The sequence below is a fragment of the Coffea arabica genome, chromosome 1e (genome assembly GCF_036785885.1).
Source record: "Coffea arabica cultivar ET-39 chromosome 1e, Coffea Arabica ET-39 HiFi, whole genome shotgun sequence".
NCBI lineage: Eukaryota > Viridiplantae > Streptophyta > Magnoliopsida > Gentianales > Rubiaceae > Coffea > Coffea arabica.
Genome location: NC_092311.1, coordinates 17223660 through 17242752, shown reverse-complemented (window position 1 = coordinate 17242752; position 19093 = coordinate 17223660). Strand labels below are relative to the sequence as shown.

General features: G+C 37.0%; 1 protein-coding gene across 5 annotated transcripts in view; it reads right to left on the bottom strand.

Moving 5' to 3' along the window:
• Positions 1-1227: 1227 nt before the first annotated feature.
• The window catches only part of LOC113718232 (uncharacterized), a 31011-nt gene continuing 13145 nt past the window's right edge, over positions 1228-19093 (bottom strand). For 4 of the 5 annotated variants that reach the window (XM_072053688.1, XM_072053703.1, XM_072053694.1 and 1 more), the window contains exons 22-34: positions 18932-19048; positions 18340-18420; positions 15898-16005; positions 14237-14406; positions 12903-12981; positions 12730-12804; positions 11198-11295; positions 10997-11104; positions 10510-10567; positions 10170-10400; positions 2344-8914; positions 1837-1929; positions 1228-1676 (exon numbers count right to left, since the gene is read on the bottom strand). In XM_072053688.1, the coding sequence (XP_071909789.1) occupies positions 2378-8914; positions 10170-10400; positions 10510-10567; positions 10997-11104; positions 11198-11295; positions 12730-12804; positions 12903-12981; positions 14237-14406; positions 15898-16005; positions 18340-18420; positions 18932-19048 (7662 nt within the window). In that variant the 3' untranslated portion in view covers positions 1228-1676; positions 1837-1929; positions 2344-2377. Of the gene's footprint in view, positions 1677-1836; positions 1930-2045; positions 8915-10169; positions 10401-10509; positions 10568-10996; positions 11105-11197; positions 11296-12729; positions 12805-12902; positions 12982-14236; positions 14407-15897; positions 16006-18339; positions 18421-18931; positions 19049-19093 lie in introns of all 5 variants that reach the window. The other variant, XM_072053691.1, reaches the window with a different exon arrangement.

The following is a 19093-nucleotide window of genomic DNA, read 5'->3' as shown; positions in this document are numbered from 1 at the left end:
TCTGGAGTTCCATTGAATTTAGGAAGAACAATATGTTGAGTGGATGATTTTGGGAAATAAGAAGTATTTGCTAAAGAAATGCTAAAACAAAGATTAAAGAGATTCAACTCATGAATTGTTTATAAAATATATTCCATGAAATGTAATTTTGACATCCACACTTTGGTTGCTTGGTTGATTAAGTGGATTTGTTCCAGGGTTGATAAAATGCCAGATTATGTTAAAGAATTGTGATAAATAGTATTAACCCATCTAGGTTACATTAAGAACGATGGACATCCTCCAATCTTGATGTCAAATTATGATTACTCTGATTTATTAGTTCCCATGACCTTGTGAATGTTAAAATTTCAACATCTGATGTCCATTGTTGTTTCTTATTTAAGTTTCAATATATATTTTTTTAACATGCAACAATGGATCCATTTTAATTTTGAATGCACGTCAAGACATGCTTTACTATTAATTTTCATAATTTTATTCTTTTCCTTTTTCCTTTCTCCCTAAGAATGTCTACTCTTCATCTTCCATTGTAAACAGGTACTTTTGTATGTGATACAAGCTCTCTTTTCCTTTTTTATTTTTTTTAATGTGATTTATACAATCTTCTCTCTTCCCCTTCTTCCACTTGCTTAAATTAAACCAAAATAATGTACAAACATTTTCAAACTCTCCCACTCCCAAACTTTCTATATTCCTTGTCCGTACCTCTGCCTCTGGGTTAGAGACAATCTTGAGAGAAATAAATCAAGATTCAAAACACATGATTCTTTCTTAAATTCCAAAAGACATTTCCTAAAACAATGAAAAGATACCCAAAAAGCTTCACAAGAAAGCATCATGTCCACATCGTTGAGACCAAATAAGGAACAAGACAAAAGGATCTAACTTTTATCTAGTCATCATATTAATGTTCAGAAAATTTCACAAAATAAACAAAATTTTTTCCCACCCTATTCAAACAAATTTTAGCTTCCATCACCGCAGGCAGCTCTAGTTTTTCATAACACCTTCTTTTGAACCTCCTAATGCGGACAGCCAATAGAAGAGAGGAAACAAATAGCAAATCAGAGATGAGCTCGTGTCGGTGATGCATTCACGATTTAAAATCACATGGCAAAATCATACGCATCTTTCCCGGTTTCATTTGAAGGATAAAGATTGAGATGTCGGATGAAATTTTGATGAAAAAAAATTACATCCCGCTAAAGCAAACAAACATTGGTCTGTGTTCAAATATTCTCTTTTACTGGAATGGAGGGAGAGAGAAGACAATTGGAACAACAAACATTTCGCCAAGCCAGTGACACAAGGGGCAAGAGTATATGAAAATCTATACACCACATGAATTTGCAGATTTGTAAAGCGACAAGCACATAAAACATTCTCTCGATCAAGGATTTGTAGACATGCTTTTTGTGCGTTTTAGTACATGTTTGTTTTTTCCATCCCCAAGGGAAAGAGTAAAATCCCGTTCAGAGAAGATGTACAAGCAAGCTACAAAATTTGGGAGAGCAAATAGCAAATCTGATCCTTCCCGCCTTAATGGCCATCAAATTATAGCATGTGAGAGAGAGAGAGAGAGAGACTTCATATTCACAGCCATCCAAGTGGCTGTGTGATCAAATCAACAAAATGGCATTTGCGGTCCCAACCACAGAATAGCAATTAACCACCTAGAAGAAAACAATAGCGCAATTATTTCCACCAGAAAGGAAATACTCTAATGAAAAACAGGGAAAAATAATCATGCTTTCAAGCCAACTCTCCTCAGTGTATCGTGCATGGAAAACATTGTTAGAAATTATTAGAGCACACACAGATGGACAGCTATACCAGAGCAGGATTTTTGGAGCCTCAAAGCCAACCAACAATTGAATCACAACCCGAAAGAAAAAGCCACCCACGAATTGACCAAATGCTTCCAAACTGCAAACAGAAACGGAAAAAAAAAAAAAAAGAGTTAACTGTAGCATAAGGACAAAAAATGAATTAGGATGGAGCAAGAAATGCAACGAGTGAGACACAAAAGAAGAGGCATATACATCCAAGTCAAACCCGGATAAAGATTGGAGAACACTTCAACTGAACTTAAACATCCAAGTCGGAACACTGTACATGAGTCAGTAGATCATTAAAAGTGCGAACTATACATTCAATTCATGTTTCCCCCTCTTCTTCGTTGGGAATCACTACTATAGTATAGGCAGCAAATAAAGACTAATAATACCACACAGCAGATCTAAATTCAAGAAATTGAACGATAAGCCAGCCAAACTCCTTTCAATATCAGGATAGAGTCACAAAGTCCAAAGTCTAAAGAATATCTGGATTATAACCAACCAGGAATTGTAATGTGGCATGTCCGAAGCGAAGACTACATATCACTAGCCATGTCCGAGTACTCTTCAACAAGCTGTTGTAAACCATCTTTACTTTCAGATGCTCCCTGATTTGTACAAGGTTGAGGTCCACTAGCTTCAGTATATGCGACAACAGTTTTGTCCAGTTCAGCTCTACTGGTCCCTTGTACAGCAGCTACAGATTCTCTACCACATCCATTCTCAGAATTCTCCACAAAAACTTCAGCAGGTGTAACATCTTGGCTAGCCATTACTGAGGACAAAGAAGCTTCTTCCCCGATGCTCTGTCTGGAATCAACTATTTTGTCCAACAAACTAGCAGAACTATCTTCACTTTCAGAGGCTTCCCCATAAGTGTGAGGTTGAGTTTCACTAGTTTCAGCATCTGCAACAACAGTTTTGTCCAGTTGAGTCCTTCCACTTCCTTGTACTCCAGCTACAAAATCTCCTCCAGATCCGATCTCAGACTTCTCCGCAAGAAATTCAGCAGGCGTAGCATCCTGACTAGCTATTTCCAACGATGAGGATGCCTCGTCCTCACTGCTCTGTCTGGAATTAACCCTGTTCTCCAACAAATTAGCAGAACCATCTTTATTTTCAGGTGCTCCAGCATCCATACAAGGTTGAGGTTCACTAGCTTCAGCATCTGTAACTACTACTTTGACCAGTTCAGCCCTTTTGCTGCCTTTTACTTCATCATCATCATCTCTTCCAGATCCTACCTCAGACTTGTCTGCAAGAGTTTCAGCAGGTGTAACATCTTCACTAGCTATTTCCATGGATGGAGGTGCCTGAGGTGCTTCTTCCTCAATGTTCTGTCTGAAACCAGCCATGTTCTCCATATTAGTAGAAGCATCTTTACTTTCAGTTGTCCCTAAGTTCACATAAGGTTTAGGTTCACTAGCTTCAGCAGCAGCAACCAGAGTGTCATCCATTTCAGCATTTTCGCTCCCATGTGCTTCAGCTACAAAATTTCTACCAGATCCAATCTCGGACTTCTCAGCCACTTCAGCAGGTGTGACATCTTGACTAGCTATTTCCAAGGGCAGAGATGCTTCTTCCTCAGCACTCTGTATGGAATCAACCATATTCTCCAGCAAATTAGTGGCAGACTTGGTATCAATTTCACAACACTCGGCTGCTGCAATGGAAGATGCGCTTAAATCAGGGACACTTCCATCTTCTACCATTTCGATATCTTTGTCAGATTGCTCGTCGCAGTTCTTTTTCGGAGGCTGAACAACTAAACCTTCTGTCTCAAGCACTAAAATGGTTGATGGTGTTGTTTCCTCCAAATTTTGCACTCTAGTTGCCTCAAGTGTTGAAACAGAAACATTTTCTAGAATGTGGTCAGTGGCTGCAAGTATCTCAGAATCAGCTCGTTTAGAATCATCTTCACCCACAGCCATCTCTGGTAGAGCATCAATCAAATTAACACTCTTCATACAGGATACACTGACCTCTTTACTAATATTAATTGGAATGATTTCTTCAAAATGTTGCAAGTCTGCCTCATTTTCAGATTGCTCATTATTACCATTAAGTCTGTTTGTCTCGAGCACTAAACAAGTTGAGGATGTCATTTCCTCCAAAGTTTGAGCACCACTTACCATAGCAGTTGTAGCAGAGTCCTTTTCTAGTATGCTGTCTTGGCTTTCATGTTTTCCTGAATCATCTGTTCTAGAATCACAATCAACCTCAGCCATCTCAGGCAGATCATCCTTCAAGTTGCTAGTCTGCACGGTAAATTCAGTAACTTCTCTATCAATATCCTTCACAGGCTTTTCTTCGATAATTTTGGAGTCAACCAAATTTTCAGATTTTCCTTCATTGGGACTATGACTGGTGACATTTATTTCAGCATTTGAAACAACCCTCTCTTCTATGCCCTTAAAGGTCTCAAATGCAAGGCTTGCATCTGGTTCAACCTCCATATTCCTGGTCTCTAGCACTTCAGTTGCATAATCTTCACTAGCTTGAAAATCAGACTTCTCTTCAGTTGTTCCATCACAAGTAATTGAAGATTTTTTCACCTCAAAATCCTCTCTTAGCTCAGTAACAATCATTGATGATGATTTACTAACAAAATCACCGCTATCAGGTGCTGGAACAAAAGCCTCAGTTATAGTTGTTCCAACCTGTCCCACCTGAAATTGATCATCAGCCTGTTTCACACATTCTTCATTTGGAAGATCAGCTACCACTTCTTCAATTTCAAGAGATGAACGGGTGGAGGATGTATTTTGAACCAAAGATTGGTTATTTGCTATGCCATACATTGAAACAGGAGCATTGGCACTCTCCACAAAACAGCCTCTGCTTTGAAGCCCTTCAGCATCTGCTTTCCCAGGACAAGCTTCAACCTCTGACACTTCAGGCTTAGGAACAACAGACTCCATTACAGAAGAATCTTTACTCCCCCGTCCATTAGCATCCTCTTCTGTGGCCTGATTCCTAGTTTCTTTTACAGTAGTATCTAATACCGGAGCCACTTCTGAAGCTCTCAGAGTTTGAGATGAAGTTTCCAGTGTCATGGTCAACTCATTCTTTAATACAGAAACCTCAACCAAACCAGTAGCTTTCCTCTTAAGGTCATTTCCATCTTCCTTTTGACATGTGTCCTGTGAGTTTTCTGGAGCTTGATCCACAACAGAAACCACATTCTCAATAGAAGATACAACTGAAATCGAATCCTGACACGGAACAGTGTCTTGCTTCTCATACTGATCTGTGGCAATTTTATCACAATGAGATATCTCTGTCAAAGCCCCAGAATCAGAAGCAGCTATTGCCTCGTTCAACAAATCTGAGGTTTGGGGTCCATCAAAAGCAGAATCCTTTTGCTTGATTTCCCCAGCACGAGTCAACTCATGCTTGAACAAGACGACCTCATCCAAACCAGAACCTTTGCTCTCTGGATCATTTCCATCTACATTTTGACATATATCCTGTGACTTATTTTGAGCATTATCCAGTACAGAAGCCACATTCTCAGCAGAAAATAAAACTGAAACAGAATCCTGACTCAGAAGATTGTCTTGCTTCTTGTTCTCTTCGGGGAATGTTTTCTTAGAATGAATCTCAGATATATCCTCCAAAATCTCAGAATCAGGAGCAGTTGTTCCCTCTTCCAATAAATCTGAGGTTTGAGATCTGTCAACAGAGCCCTTTTGCTCAACTTCTCCATCACTAAGCTTTCCACTTGGATTTTCAAACATAACAACTGCACCACTTGAACCCATCGATGCAAAAGTTGGTACAGTTGCACAAGTCTTACCATCACACCTTTGATCATTCAGTGTCAAAAGGTCTGAATCACTTGACATCAGCAAAAGTGGGTTGTCTGCACCTTTGTCAGAGTAAATTGTATTCTCAGTCAATCCAGGGTCTGAAACAACGGAATCATCCAGAAACTTACTTTTTGCACGCTCCTTACCTGATTGATTTTCAGGATTGCACACACTAGAGCTTGAGGCTACAACAATCGGTTCAACCACCACCAAAGAATGTGAATTTTCTTGCAAGAGAATTTTCGCATCCACCTCAGGCTTTAAGGCAAGAAAATCATTTACACCTGCCTCCTTGATTTCTTCTTTTTTAGTTTCAAGTTCTGCACAGAAATCATCAGACTTTTTCAAAGCAACGTTTTTATCTCGAGCTGCATTTTCCTTTGTTGGCGGAGCTGACACACAGCCTGGATCTGGAAAAGAATCTTTTGCAACCTGTTCCTCAGTTTTAGCTTGATCAACAGATCTGTGCAACAGACCAGAAACTGGGGTGACTGAAGCTGAAATAGTTGGATGTAGATCCAAAAAGGAGCTCTCCACCTCTTCCATCTCATACCCAACTTCCTTCCCACGTTCACTGCGACATCTATCACCTGCACTCTCAATTATGGGAACTGACCCAGAAAGTATAGCAGTAGTATCTGACTGAATATCAGTGTCTTTCTGAGCTTCAGTTCCCTGATTATCCTGGAACTCAACATCTAAGGGATCTGCAATGTTTCGAGGTGAATCTGATTCCACAACATTATCCACTATGGGAGAATCATTCTTTTGCAAACTTGCATTAACTTGTACAACAGCAGGATCTAAGACACTTTGACATGCATCCGTTTGACCAGTATTTGTTTGCCCCTCAGCTTCTCTCTCCTGCCCCCGTCCCCTGGAAGGATCTGCAATGAACTGAGATGCATGAGACTCAACATCACAAGCTGATGTATCAGTTCTGTTCTCCTCTTCCATCTCATCCTCAACTTCCTTCCTATGTTCACAGCAACACCTATCATCTGCACTCTCAATTATGGGAACTGATCCAGAAAGTATAGCAGCAGTTTCCAATTGAATATCAATGTCCTTCTGAGCTTCTGTTCCCTGATTATCCTGGACCTCAACAGCTGGGGAATATGCAATATTTTGAGATGAATCCAATTCCACAACATTATCCACTATGGGAGCATCATTCTTTTGCACACTAGTATTAACTTGTACTCCAGCAGGATCTAAAAAACTTTGAGATGCAACCATTTGACCGGTATTTGCTTGCCCCTCGGCTTCACTCTCCTGCCTGTGTCCCCTGGAAGGATCTGCAATGAACTGAGATGCATCAGCCTCAACATCACAAGCTGATTTATCGGTTCTGTTATCCTCCGCCTCACTAGCTTGGGCTGGGGTACCATCTTCTCTGCTCTGACATGGATCAGACAGTATAATGTTCATCTCTTTCTCAGCTGTATTCCCCTGTTTATACTGGCTTATGCTTGCGACTGAAGAATCCCCAAATCCAGTAGATAAATCCAATTGGATATCTTTAAGTCTCCTACCTTCACTTTCTGTCTCATCTTTACCTTCTTTAATCGTGGGAGGATCAGTAAATACCCTGGATGCATCAGAGTTGCCGCTGTTTATTAGTCTCACTTCACTTTCTGGTTTACCATCACAAACTTGACCCATAGGAAGATACTTCATGTTTTGAGATGCATTTGACAGTATAGAATTGGTTTTATCTTGAGTTTGATTCTCATGATCTTTATTCATTTCATCGGAAGAAGGTTCTGCACTGCCTTGAGATGCAACTGTTTGAACAATATTAACTGGTTTCAAAACTCCATTATCCTGCTTATTATCAACAAGGGGTCCAACAGAATCCACAAAGTTTTTAGATGCATCTAACTGGGTAATGTCCGTTGGTTTTTGAGCCCCATTTTCTGGCCTAGTATCAAATTTTCCAATCACAGAATCAGTAATACTTTGGGAAGGAACCGAGACATTTGCCTGTTTCAAACCATCATGCTCCTGCTTATTTCTCGTGGTGGGCCTCCTCCCAACAGACACCCTGGATTTTTTTTCAGGAGGTTCAACTGATCTTGGATCCTGATCAATTGATACTTCAAAAGAAACAGGTGTTTGAAGATTCTGTCTCTTTCCTCTGCGTCTAGGTGCCTCTGCTCCACTTTGAGCCTTGCAGCCTCGTCCTCTGCCTCGCGCTGGTGCAGGATGGGCAAGGGCAGTAGACTGTGAACCAGAAATAACAGAAGGAAAAGGAGGAGCTGGGACTGGATTAACAGCAAGAGCAGTCCTTGCAAGGGGATCTTGTTGAGTAACACCAGCAGTGACCAAAGAACTAGGAAAAGCATCAGTAGGTATACTTGAGGAATTTGGAGCAGCCATAACCAAAGAGCAGGGAAAAGCATCAGAAACTGGCATTGTTGAGTTCAAAACAGACACTTCTTGAGATCCCAAGTCTGATTTGCTCATCGCAGAAGATGACAGAAGAGGAACATGTGAAACCAGAGTCCGTTTTTCAGTATTGTGTACCGCATTTGAAGGTTGAGATGCAGGATCAGGATTACAGGCTCTCAAAGAGCTTGAAGCTCCTTCTACCAGGGTCTCAAACTCAGGCTTGCTTATTGCTGTCAGTGTTGGAGAAGGAACAACTACAGTATTCAGTCTCTTACCTCTACGTCTTGGGGCTTCTCCAGCAGATTGTGCCTTACGACCTCGGCCCCTTCCTTGTACAGGTGTGGAAGGGCACGGAAGAGTAGTAGGCGGAACTGCAGGAGTAACAGGAGGTAGAGAAACTGACTGCACTCCAGGATCACTTCCCACGACAATTTGCTGGACAGTCACAGTGAAGCTGTTCTCAGGAGCCAAATCTTGCAAACCTTCAGAAAGAGAAACCACCTGAGAGCAGGAGACATTTTCCGTCTTGGGCATAGCATTCATTGGTTGTACTCCAGAAGATGCTAGAAGAGCCCCTGGAGAGGGCAATAATTCCGTAGTAGTTGGTGTTCTTCTTGGCCTACCACGTCCGCGTTTAGATGGTGGAGTTACCTCTTTGCTTGGTTCTGCCGCTGGCTGAACAATAGGGTTCAGTGGTTGCTGTGGCATCTGTGCCTGTGTTTCACCAGTCAACATGACACAGTCACTAATAACGGCTGACAATTTCTTTTCTATGATCTCCTCCTTCACTTGAGGGGATCCTGGTGAATCAGCTTGGCACATTTTTTCAAATTCTTCCTCAGTCCATTGCTCTTCATAGGATCGTACCTAATTACAAAACGCACCAACAATTATTAACAGCAAGGGAATTTCAATAATACTTGGCTACCAAAGCACTAATCACTAATATCCAACTAATAAATTCATTTTGTTCCCACAAGACTTGAATACCAAAGCACTATTCAGCAATATCCAACTGATAAATTCATTTTGTCCCATAATACTTGAATACCAAAGCACTATGCAGCAATATCCAACTCATAAAATCATTTTGTTCCCTTACTGCAAATAAGCTTCTCCTATTTCTTTACTAGAAAATGAACAATGCATGCCCATCAATCAATGTTATGCGAGTTTTGAGTTTTTGCTTGCCTAATAACTGGTGATTTAAAATCTATATGGTTTACCCCCACTTTAAATAACTCCAAATAGACACATCATTACTAATATCTTTTATTTGTTATCCAAACAGACACCACCAAAGTGAAACACAAACATGACAGTTGGGGCAAACTGACTATATCCATCCATCCTACAGAATGAAAAGGATAGCACCATTGTGTCTGGTGGTCTCTCTGCCTTTTAGCTCCCATCGAAACTACCAACTCCATAACTGCCCTTGTATTTTGTTGCTAATTAACCAGTACTCTCTCTCCATCCCACAAAACGTTTCATTATTTCCTTTTTGGTTTGTACCAAAATTATCATCCCTTACCTAAAATGGAAAAGAACACTTTTATCACTTTCCACTCTATACCCTTTATACATAACCACATACTTTATTTTTTGGTGGGTCACTAAGAGGGCCCCAAAAGTTTACTTTCCAAGAAAAATAAAGCATTTGATGGCATGTTACTAGCACATTAGAAGGAAACAACACTCTGCATGATAAGTCCACAGGCCTCAACATTTCTATATTTCCGGTCCATCATGTTTATGTTATCTTCAGGTCTACATATAATGACGCAACCGTATAATACATACAGGATGAAGCTTAAACAGGGGCAAAATTGAAACATAGAGCACAATCATCACACATCTTTCCATTAGTAAAAAAATAAGGTGGATTCACAAAATGCAATTGAAATTTCAGGACTGAGGGAGAAGCAGAACTATACATTAGCTAGTAGCTTAATAGAATGTGATACCATTTTCTCACTACCATTTCAAGGATGTATACTTGAACGCAATCAAGACACAACTATAAATTTAGTAAATTGCACAAGCATTGACCATGCGATGCTAATTCATTTGGGAATGCCTAGCATATGCTTAGTCAAACATTAGAAAGTCATGCACCAACCTCTCTCGCTCGTTTTCCTCTTCCATACTGGCGAGTATCAAGGCCCCCAAGGTAATCACTCTTCCTTTTCATTCCACTATTAGAAGCCACCACTTGTGGTGGTGCTTCAGATATCTTCATTGCTTCATAGAATAATTTGAGGTCGTCATCAGTGAGAAGTCGAGAAGGCAAGGGAGGTAAGCACTCACGATCTTCAGCCCCACTCTCTATGACCAGCTTCCTCCATGCCCCCTGCAGAGTTTGTAGCACTCAAAATTAAGAAAAGAAGCAAAAAACTTAATGATAATGGAAACTAAAGGGACCATGGATAAACAGGAAATGGCAAGAATTCTCAAATTACCATCTCTTCTTCTCGCCTTTTTTTGTCGACCGATTCAAATATATCAATTTCTGATTCACTGCAACACAAAATTATCATTAGAGATGACCAAAATACAGTAAGCCAGACAACAGTTTATTTGAAATGCTGCAGCCGGAGTGTCAAAAATTTGCAGCCAGATGCAAAAAGAAAAACTGGAGCCACAGATTACAAACAGGATTCATCCATGAGACATAAGAAATTTGCAAAAAGTAATCTTAATTGCAAAGAGATCCAAACAATACAACTCACTAAATATGTATGCCCAGTACTTAGAACTCATTATCTCAGAAAAAAGCAAATAACTCGGTCACATTTTTCAGCCACAGACAAGATGTGTCAATTTAAAAGCTAAACCCACTGTTTTGGACTTTAATGCCAGCAATTGCCAACCTTACATACTTCGTAACCAGGCAATTTACGAATATGTAAGACCAAATTATTCAATAAGCCAGAGAAGGAAACCAACCTGCGGGCTATAAGATCATTCAAAGCATCATCACCCAAAACAGGTGAAGCTTCTTCCTTCTTGCACTCCCGCAGAAGGGACTCCAAGTATTCTCTTCTATCTTCTGCACTGTTGTTGATTGGCTAAAAGGTTAGCATGCAACTAAGGGAATTATGGATACACAATTGATAATAAGATTTCATCAAGCAGTTCAACAAAAACCTGGTATTATTATCAAAAAAGCCGGCAGTGATGCTCTGATTTGCAACTCCTAGTTTGTGTTCTGCTGAAGCTCTTACTTGTTCCTCTACAGTTTGAACCTTGACACAGGAACAGAAATGATGCAGCTTTAGAGAAAATTGTAAACGTAAATTGTTGAACCAAGCCAAAACAAATAAATTAATACAATGGGAAAAGAAAAGCAGAAAAAGTAAAGACATACATTATTTGGAAATGTTAATTGTGGACCATGCCCTTCAGACATTTATTCTGTTTGATACGTTAATGAATCTGTAGACATTAAGTTCTATTTGATGCATTAATGAGTCCAGAGACTGGACAAGATGGAAGACTGACGCACCATAACATTTTACAAGTGTTTAATAGGATTTGCATCATCCTTCAGGGAAAGCAGCCAATTTACTATTAACCACATTGATCAGCAATTCTATGAACAACGTACTTGTGAGCAGGGACAGCATTCAGTAGTGACCATAATCAGACCATTTTCAGCAGTTAAAACTAAGTGCATTTAAGGGCCTCAATGGATTGATAGGAAAAGAATGATGTAACCATATTAACTGTTTAGTCTCAGTTGAAAATTGAGGTGCCTAGATATTGGAAAAAAAACACATTATGAATCGCACAAACATTCAAGCAATCACAATCTCAACCATTCAAATTGCTCAATGTGAAAAGTTGCACATCCAATTTCTACAGAGTTTAAAGGCAGCAAATACATTGCAAGATTCACGTACACATACAGCTTTTCTTGTTTACTAAGACTTATTCAGGCTTTGCCTTACATCACAACGTCTATTTTTCAGACACCCACAAATATGTATGTGCCTCAAACAATTAGACAACAGAACAATTTTCCCAATTAATAATTTGAACGTATATGCTGCACACATGTAATTTCTACAAATACCACAAGGTCGTGATTGTTATTAGATCAAATTAATTGGAACTTAAATTCTCAATAAACGCAAGCAAAATAATAGTTCTCATTCTTATCCAAAAAAAATTATCATTTGTTTTATAAAATTTGAAATTTAGTTATGAGCCTCAGTAAATACCTAGGTTCCAAACATCTTCACTACATTTTCTTCCAATTTGTATTACATGCACTATTTATCTACTATAAAAGAAGCGACTATAGCAAACTGCCAATGAGGAGAGGAAGATCCTGAACTAGGATATACCTTTCAGTGAACATCATATATTCGACAAACCAATAAGAAGAAAAGGATAAAAATGGTCAGAAATCTATGCAGTTGAGATTGTAACATTTATCAATAAATGGTGAACTGTTTCAAAACACTGCAACTCAAACCACCTGATAAAGTCCAAAAAGAGCCAACAGGAACAAGATTGAGATTTTAGGTATATCACAAAGGTAACCCAAGTATCACATTATAAGAGCAACCACCCATCACCAAACAAGTAATTTATTCATTCTTGAGAAGAAACTACAAGCGATCAAGTGATACTCTTTAAGCGATCAAGATAAAACAAGCGATCAAGTGATTTACCGTTTCAAGTCGAAGAACAAGAACATCTCTCTTTTGTCCAATCCTATGAGCTCTTGCCTGTGCTTGCAGATCAACCTGTGTGAAAGTAGAAATGGATTAACACGTTTTAGGAAATAAACATTGAAGTTCAAATGATGGAAAAATGCTAGCAAGGAGTTGCATCAATAAATTGCCTGAGGATTCCAATCTGTGTCAAAAATTATCACAGTATCAGCAGCTTGGAGATTAACCCCAACACCTCCAGCTCGAATACTGGTAAGACATGAAGTAGTTTATTGTTAGAGAGAACGCATAGCATATGTCACAATGCATGTAGAGGGATATAAAGATAAAACAGGGCAAAACTTTCATGCTTTGTCTCCATGAACCTACAAAATGCTTGGTACACACCTTGATAAGCAGCAGAAAACTGTGTATGCATGAATTATAGAATATGTGCACATGCAATAGAATAACATGAATAAAAGGCCAGGCTTCTCTGAAGACACGTATGAAAAATTGCCCAAGCAAACCACTTAGGTCTTCTGAGACTCCTCAAGGGTGTATCTTAAGAAATCAGAGGACAAAGCCTCCAAATTGTCCCAATATCATCACAAAATCAACACTATTGTAAGCAATAATATTTTACTTAGGCAAATAAAAAATCTTTTTATATAAGACAATTCTATCTGTTATTGTTTTTCCTAAACTAAGAGATCATATATCTTGGAAATAAAGCAGCAATGTGCCTATAACTAATGAATTCAGTTTAAAAAAAAATTATTTTATCCCATACTTATACGACTAAGGTTATTTGGTATCTTTGCAATTAGTAGATTATCTTTTGTTTGTAAGATGAAATAGATCATTATTTTATTTTATTTTCTCTAACTCAAACTAAACATGCTTATTAAAATGGTCAGCAATTCTGCTTATATTGAACGAACAGCTTCCCCAAGTTATTCAAAATTACAAGGGATAAGGCAGGGTTAGGTTAAGGTAGTCTATGGCTTACCGGGGAAAAAAATGAGAAAAAAAAAGGGATTAACAGGATCCATGCAACCAGTCCTAAAGACATACTTGAAGTCTTCTGAACCAAATTAAAATACTCTATGTGCTAGCATTTAAATCAAACAGTAACTCTTAATATTATTCTTCCGCCAACCTAGTAGCACGCAAATAGAAGTCTTAACTTTGCTATGTCTTCCAAGGAGTCTTGGCTCCAAAAATGAAGCCAATGGTACCATTACCTCTGAATTAATACACTGCAAGGGGATAATTTAAACCAACCCTTAGATAGCGTTCACCAATAATAGAAGAAAGCAAACTTCCCTTTGGTATGCAAACAAATCCTGTACACTTTGGACTCTTAAGTGGAAGTCATCAGCAGATTTCCTTGCCAGCAATTAAGCATGTCAACTCGATAGCAACATTATTTAATTTTTGAAAATCTGTTCACAGTGCTTAACTTGACATAGACTTTGTTAATTCATTTTTCTTCTAGATGGCTGCCCAGGCAGCTGATTACCTAAGTAAAAATATAAAAAATGGAGAACCAGGTTGATTGAACTGCTCAATCAGCGCTCCTCGATCACCTCCAGATGTGTGTCCGTCTAAGCGTAGATACTTATATTGCTTCCAGCAAAGATAGTCCTCCATGACATCAAGCAGCCTAGTCATTGTTGAGAAAAGAAGAACCTGCAAATTTGAAGACTTTCAGGTTCTGATTTCCAACTAACTCCAACATCGAAAACAAAATACACAGAGAACCACAAATATATATCATGAGACTGAGAAGAAAACAGTATAATAGCACACTTTCTTTAAATTATCTCCTCATCTACGAGCCCTAGGAAGAAAACTCAAGGGGAACAGAACATTAGAAGGAAACATGATGACAAGAATAAGTATTTCTAAAAAGCAATGGGGAAGAGAGAACCTTCAATTAATATTAAAAATATATACTCATCTATTGTAAGTCAGTAAGCTGAACATTATCAGGAGTTCAAAAATTCAAGCTTGCAAAACAGCAGTTGAGGTCTGATTGTTTCAAAGGAAAATCTTTTCCGGAAAATAATTTCCTAATTTTCCAGTGTTTGATTCAATTAATCCAGAGAAAATCATTTCCCTTGCAAAATCTTTTACATCAGTTGATGCAAAATAACTTCAGTTGTGAACCTTCTGAAGTTATTTTCCACCTACACTTCTTGTATCTTTGGCCTTTGTTTGTGGCATCTATTGTCTCTTCAAAAAAGTAGTACTCCATCACCACAACTTAGACATAAGCCTTCAGGAAATTGCTCTGGCATACTTCGCCGGCAACGTCACCAACACCTTTGCCTCCAGCCACTCTGTTAATTTCATATTCTTCTTTCCCTACATACAATCAAAAGCTCACCTATTGCACATCCTCCAAAACATTCTCATGGGAGGCCCGCAAAAATGAATTAGATTAATTAATGGAAATAGGATCTGCATAGGAAAAGATGCGGATTGGCTAAAGAAGACAATTCAAGGAGAGTTTTATAGAAAAGAAATGAAATTTCCAGATCCGTTATAGAGGAAGGGATGAACAATTTCACCATTCACTATCAATTTTCCAGATTTTTATTTTGCAATTTGCGTCATGATTCTTGATGAGATCTTTCAGATCTTTGAACAGATTTTGCAGTAAACTGTCTTGTGAAATTTGATTCTATTTTCATGTCTTATTTAATTCTTCAATATTGATCAAGGTTAATTTGGACAGTAATCTCAGCTCTTCTTGTGGCTGTTATCTTCTTGGTAGTATAGAAGTAATTGAGGAGAGTTGTCTGTGGTAGTTGTGGTGTAACATTGTGGTGGTGGAGGCAGGAGAGAAGGGTGACAGGTATGTCTAATGGATATATTATTGATGGAAATATATTTCAAAAAATTAACCACACACATAAAAATTGAGAAAACAAATATTTTCCTGGAAAATGATTTGTTGAAATTATTTTCCCAAAGAAAATTTTTTACATTGAAACAAAAGGCCCCTTAGTTTTTAATCTTTTCTGTAAAAGCTCAACATAATCAATATTGACATAACCATAATAAGACTTCAGAAAAGATAAATTCAAGGAAATCAAGCCAGTAAAGAATTCAAACATATGTCAGGGAGCATTAGTAGACCATGGTCAAAGGAAATATATGCAAATGTCTACATACCCGATGATCAGTTGCCTTTAGTTTGGGCAATAAGCGATCTAGCATCTCAAGCTTCCCACAAAGTCTTATAAAGGTTGGCAGATAATGCTTCGGTATCCAGTCATGAACCTTGTGTAAACCAATATAAAAAAAAATGAGGACAAAATAGTGTGTGTTGGACTTGACAATAACAACAATTCATCATATCAAAACAAGGTTTCAAGGAGTCAAGTACTTTAATCTAGTGACCCAGATCCAGATCTGGAGTGGGGGAGAAGGTGGCAAGGGATGAGGAGTGGCTGTGGGGGGAGCAGCAGGAGAGGAGGGAGGAGGAAGTGGGGAAGAGGAGGGGAAGAGGGAAAGATGGAGAAAGAGGAAGAGCGAGGGTGTGGCTGCAGGGGGGTGGTGATGGGCTTTTGGAGGGAGGGACAAGGTGGCAGGGGTGGTGGTGCAGGGAAAGAGTGGTGGGGTCGTGAAGGAAGAAAGGGGCGGTGATTTTTTTTAATAGTTATTTCTTTGATTTTTTGGTAGGTGTATTTGGAGTTTTGGGGGTATGTTCCAGTAGACTTGTATTTGGAAAACTGTTCTTGCCAAATACTCAATCTACACAGCCTAAAGATTACAAAAGACAGCACAAAAATGGTTTTACATTTCCATCAATTAGCTTAGTCTGACATCTTCAACCTACATTTCATCTCCACATAATAATGTTACATAATCTATACACTAGACTTAGCCGATTGAGTTTCCTACATCTACGGCAGAGCAGATTCTCTCTCTGGATAAGCCCAAATTCTACATCTATAACAAAATCAATTAAAGAACACAAAACACTTCGACTTCCAAGCAATGATAACATGCATCATGAAGAATGTCAAAAGGAGAAACAGATTAAGGTGGCGTTTGGTTTGCACATCGGTATTGGATTCGGATTCAGAATCGGATATCTTGGGTTTGGAATGAGGTCATTCATTCCAATACATTTGTTTGGTTCAAGTACCTGGAATGTGTATCATTACTATAGTTGATGTTTGGTTCGTCGACTCTTTCGGAATGGAATATAATAAATATATTATAAACCCCATCGTAAATGATAGTTATTGGCTCTTTGTAAATGGGATATAAGAAATCTTCACTAATTAAATATATTAGTATAAATGTATTAGTAAATTTAGTCTAACTAATTAATAATTTCTATTAGTAAACATGTATAATTATTAGTATAATGGATAATATTAATTATATTACATAAATTAATATACATTAAATAATACATATAAATAATATTATTATTATTATAAGTTTGTAACTAATTAAATTAAATATTATATATATAATTAAATATAAATATACAAATGTTATAATATAAATATATAATTATATAATATATACAAATATTAATTATAATAATATTTTATATAAATATAATATATATTACATATTAAATATAGTTATTATTATATATTATTATATTTAAAATAATTATTATTATAATTATATAACTTATTAATATTACATACATGTATATATTATAATTATATGCACATATAATATACATTTATAAATATACATATATATTATAAATATAATATTATATAATATTAATAAATTTATAATATATATTATATAAGTATAATTATATTTAACTAAATAATTATAATATATAATTATATAATACAATAACATCATTATTATAAGTTTGTAACTAATTAAATTAAATATTATATATATAATTAATTATAATTATACAAACGCTATAAAATAAATACATAATTATAATTATATAATATATAAATATTAATTGTACTCATATTTTATATAAGTATAATGCATATTAATATTAGATATAGTAATTATTATATATTATTGTATTTAAAATAATAAATATAATTATAATTATAATTATATAATTTATTAATATTATATACATGTGTATATTATAATCATATGCACATATAATATGCATTTATAAATATACATATATATTATAAATATATTATTATATAATATTAATAAATTTATAATATATATTATATGAATATAATTATATTTAACTAAATAATTATAATATATATAATATATATAAATACTAATTATATCATTGTATAATTAAAATATGTAATTGGATTTGTTTCTTGGAATCAAACTTGGGAATCGGACAAAACCCACCAAAATACTTGGGAATGGAGAAACACCAAATTTTTAGAAATCATTCCAAGATTTCAATTCCCATTCCAGTGAACCAAACACCATTTATGGGGTTCATTCCATTCCCCGAATCCGATACCCTCTTACCAAACGCCCCCTAACTTCTTATCCAAGCACTGTACAAGAAAGACAGCTCACTGCACAACTTTTATGTTACATACTGACCATGACTCAAATTCAAAACAACCAAAAATAATGACCATGAGTACACCAATAGCTACCAGAACACGGACATAATTGACAGAGAGCAACTACCTCTTCTACATGAAGTTGACTAAGGTAGGGGTGATTGCAGATGTTCCGGAGCTCCATCACAGAGTTATGCACCGATCGGGCCTAGTTATACAGTGAAATAATTTTATGAAGATGATTGCTATGAAAAGCCCATGGGAAGCACATTTAAATATAAATATAAACTACCTATAAGAATACTGATCAAATGGGTTCAGCATACCAGGTGCACATTTTTTGCTCTAATTAAAAGTCAAGGGAAGAGGAAGTCCAAATATCACAGAATAAGGTGACAATCTGTTTGGCTTTAAAGTAATCATAAGATATAAATAATTCTTCATCAACAATTATCCTATCTCTTCAGTTCCCATAAAATTCTTTTTCTTTTGTAAATCTATTTTCACATTGAAGTATGCATGCCGTCTCAACCTTGCCATCGCCATTCATGCTACTATTCACTCACAAACAGGGCATCCATCCATCTTATTGACACTGCCTAGACCATTTAACAGATACATATGCATACTTAGCATATATATCATACGTACTTAACAGACATTGATCATGAGCGGCATAATAGCATTCACAAAATAAAAAAGGTACAACCAGAACAAACCTTTGATGTTCCAATTGCACCAAGATTCTCTTCTACCCTCTTCATTAAAAGTTTCTGATAGGCAGATGCTTCACACCTAATCAATCTCTCAATCTTCTCAGGCAACTGATTTTCAACCTACAGATAGCATTAGAAAGTACCAAGGATAACAAAGCAAGTTAG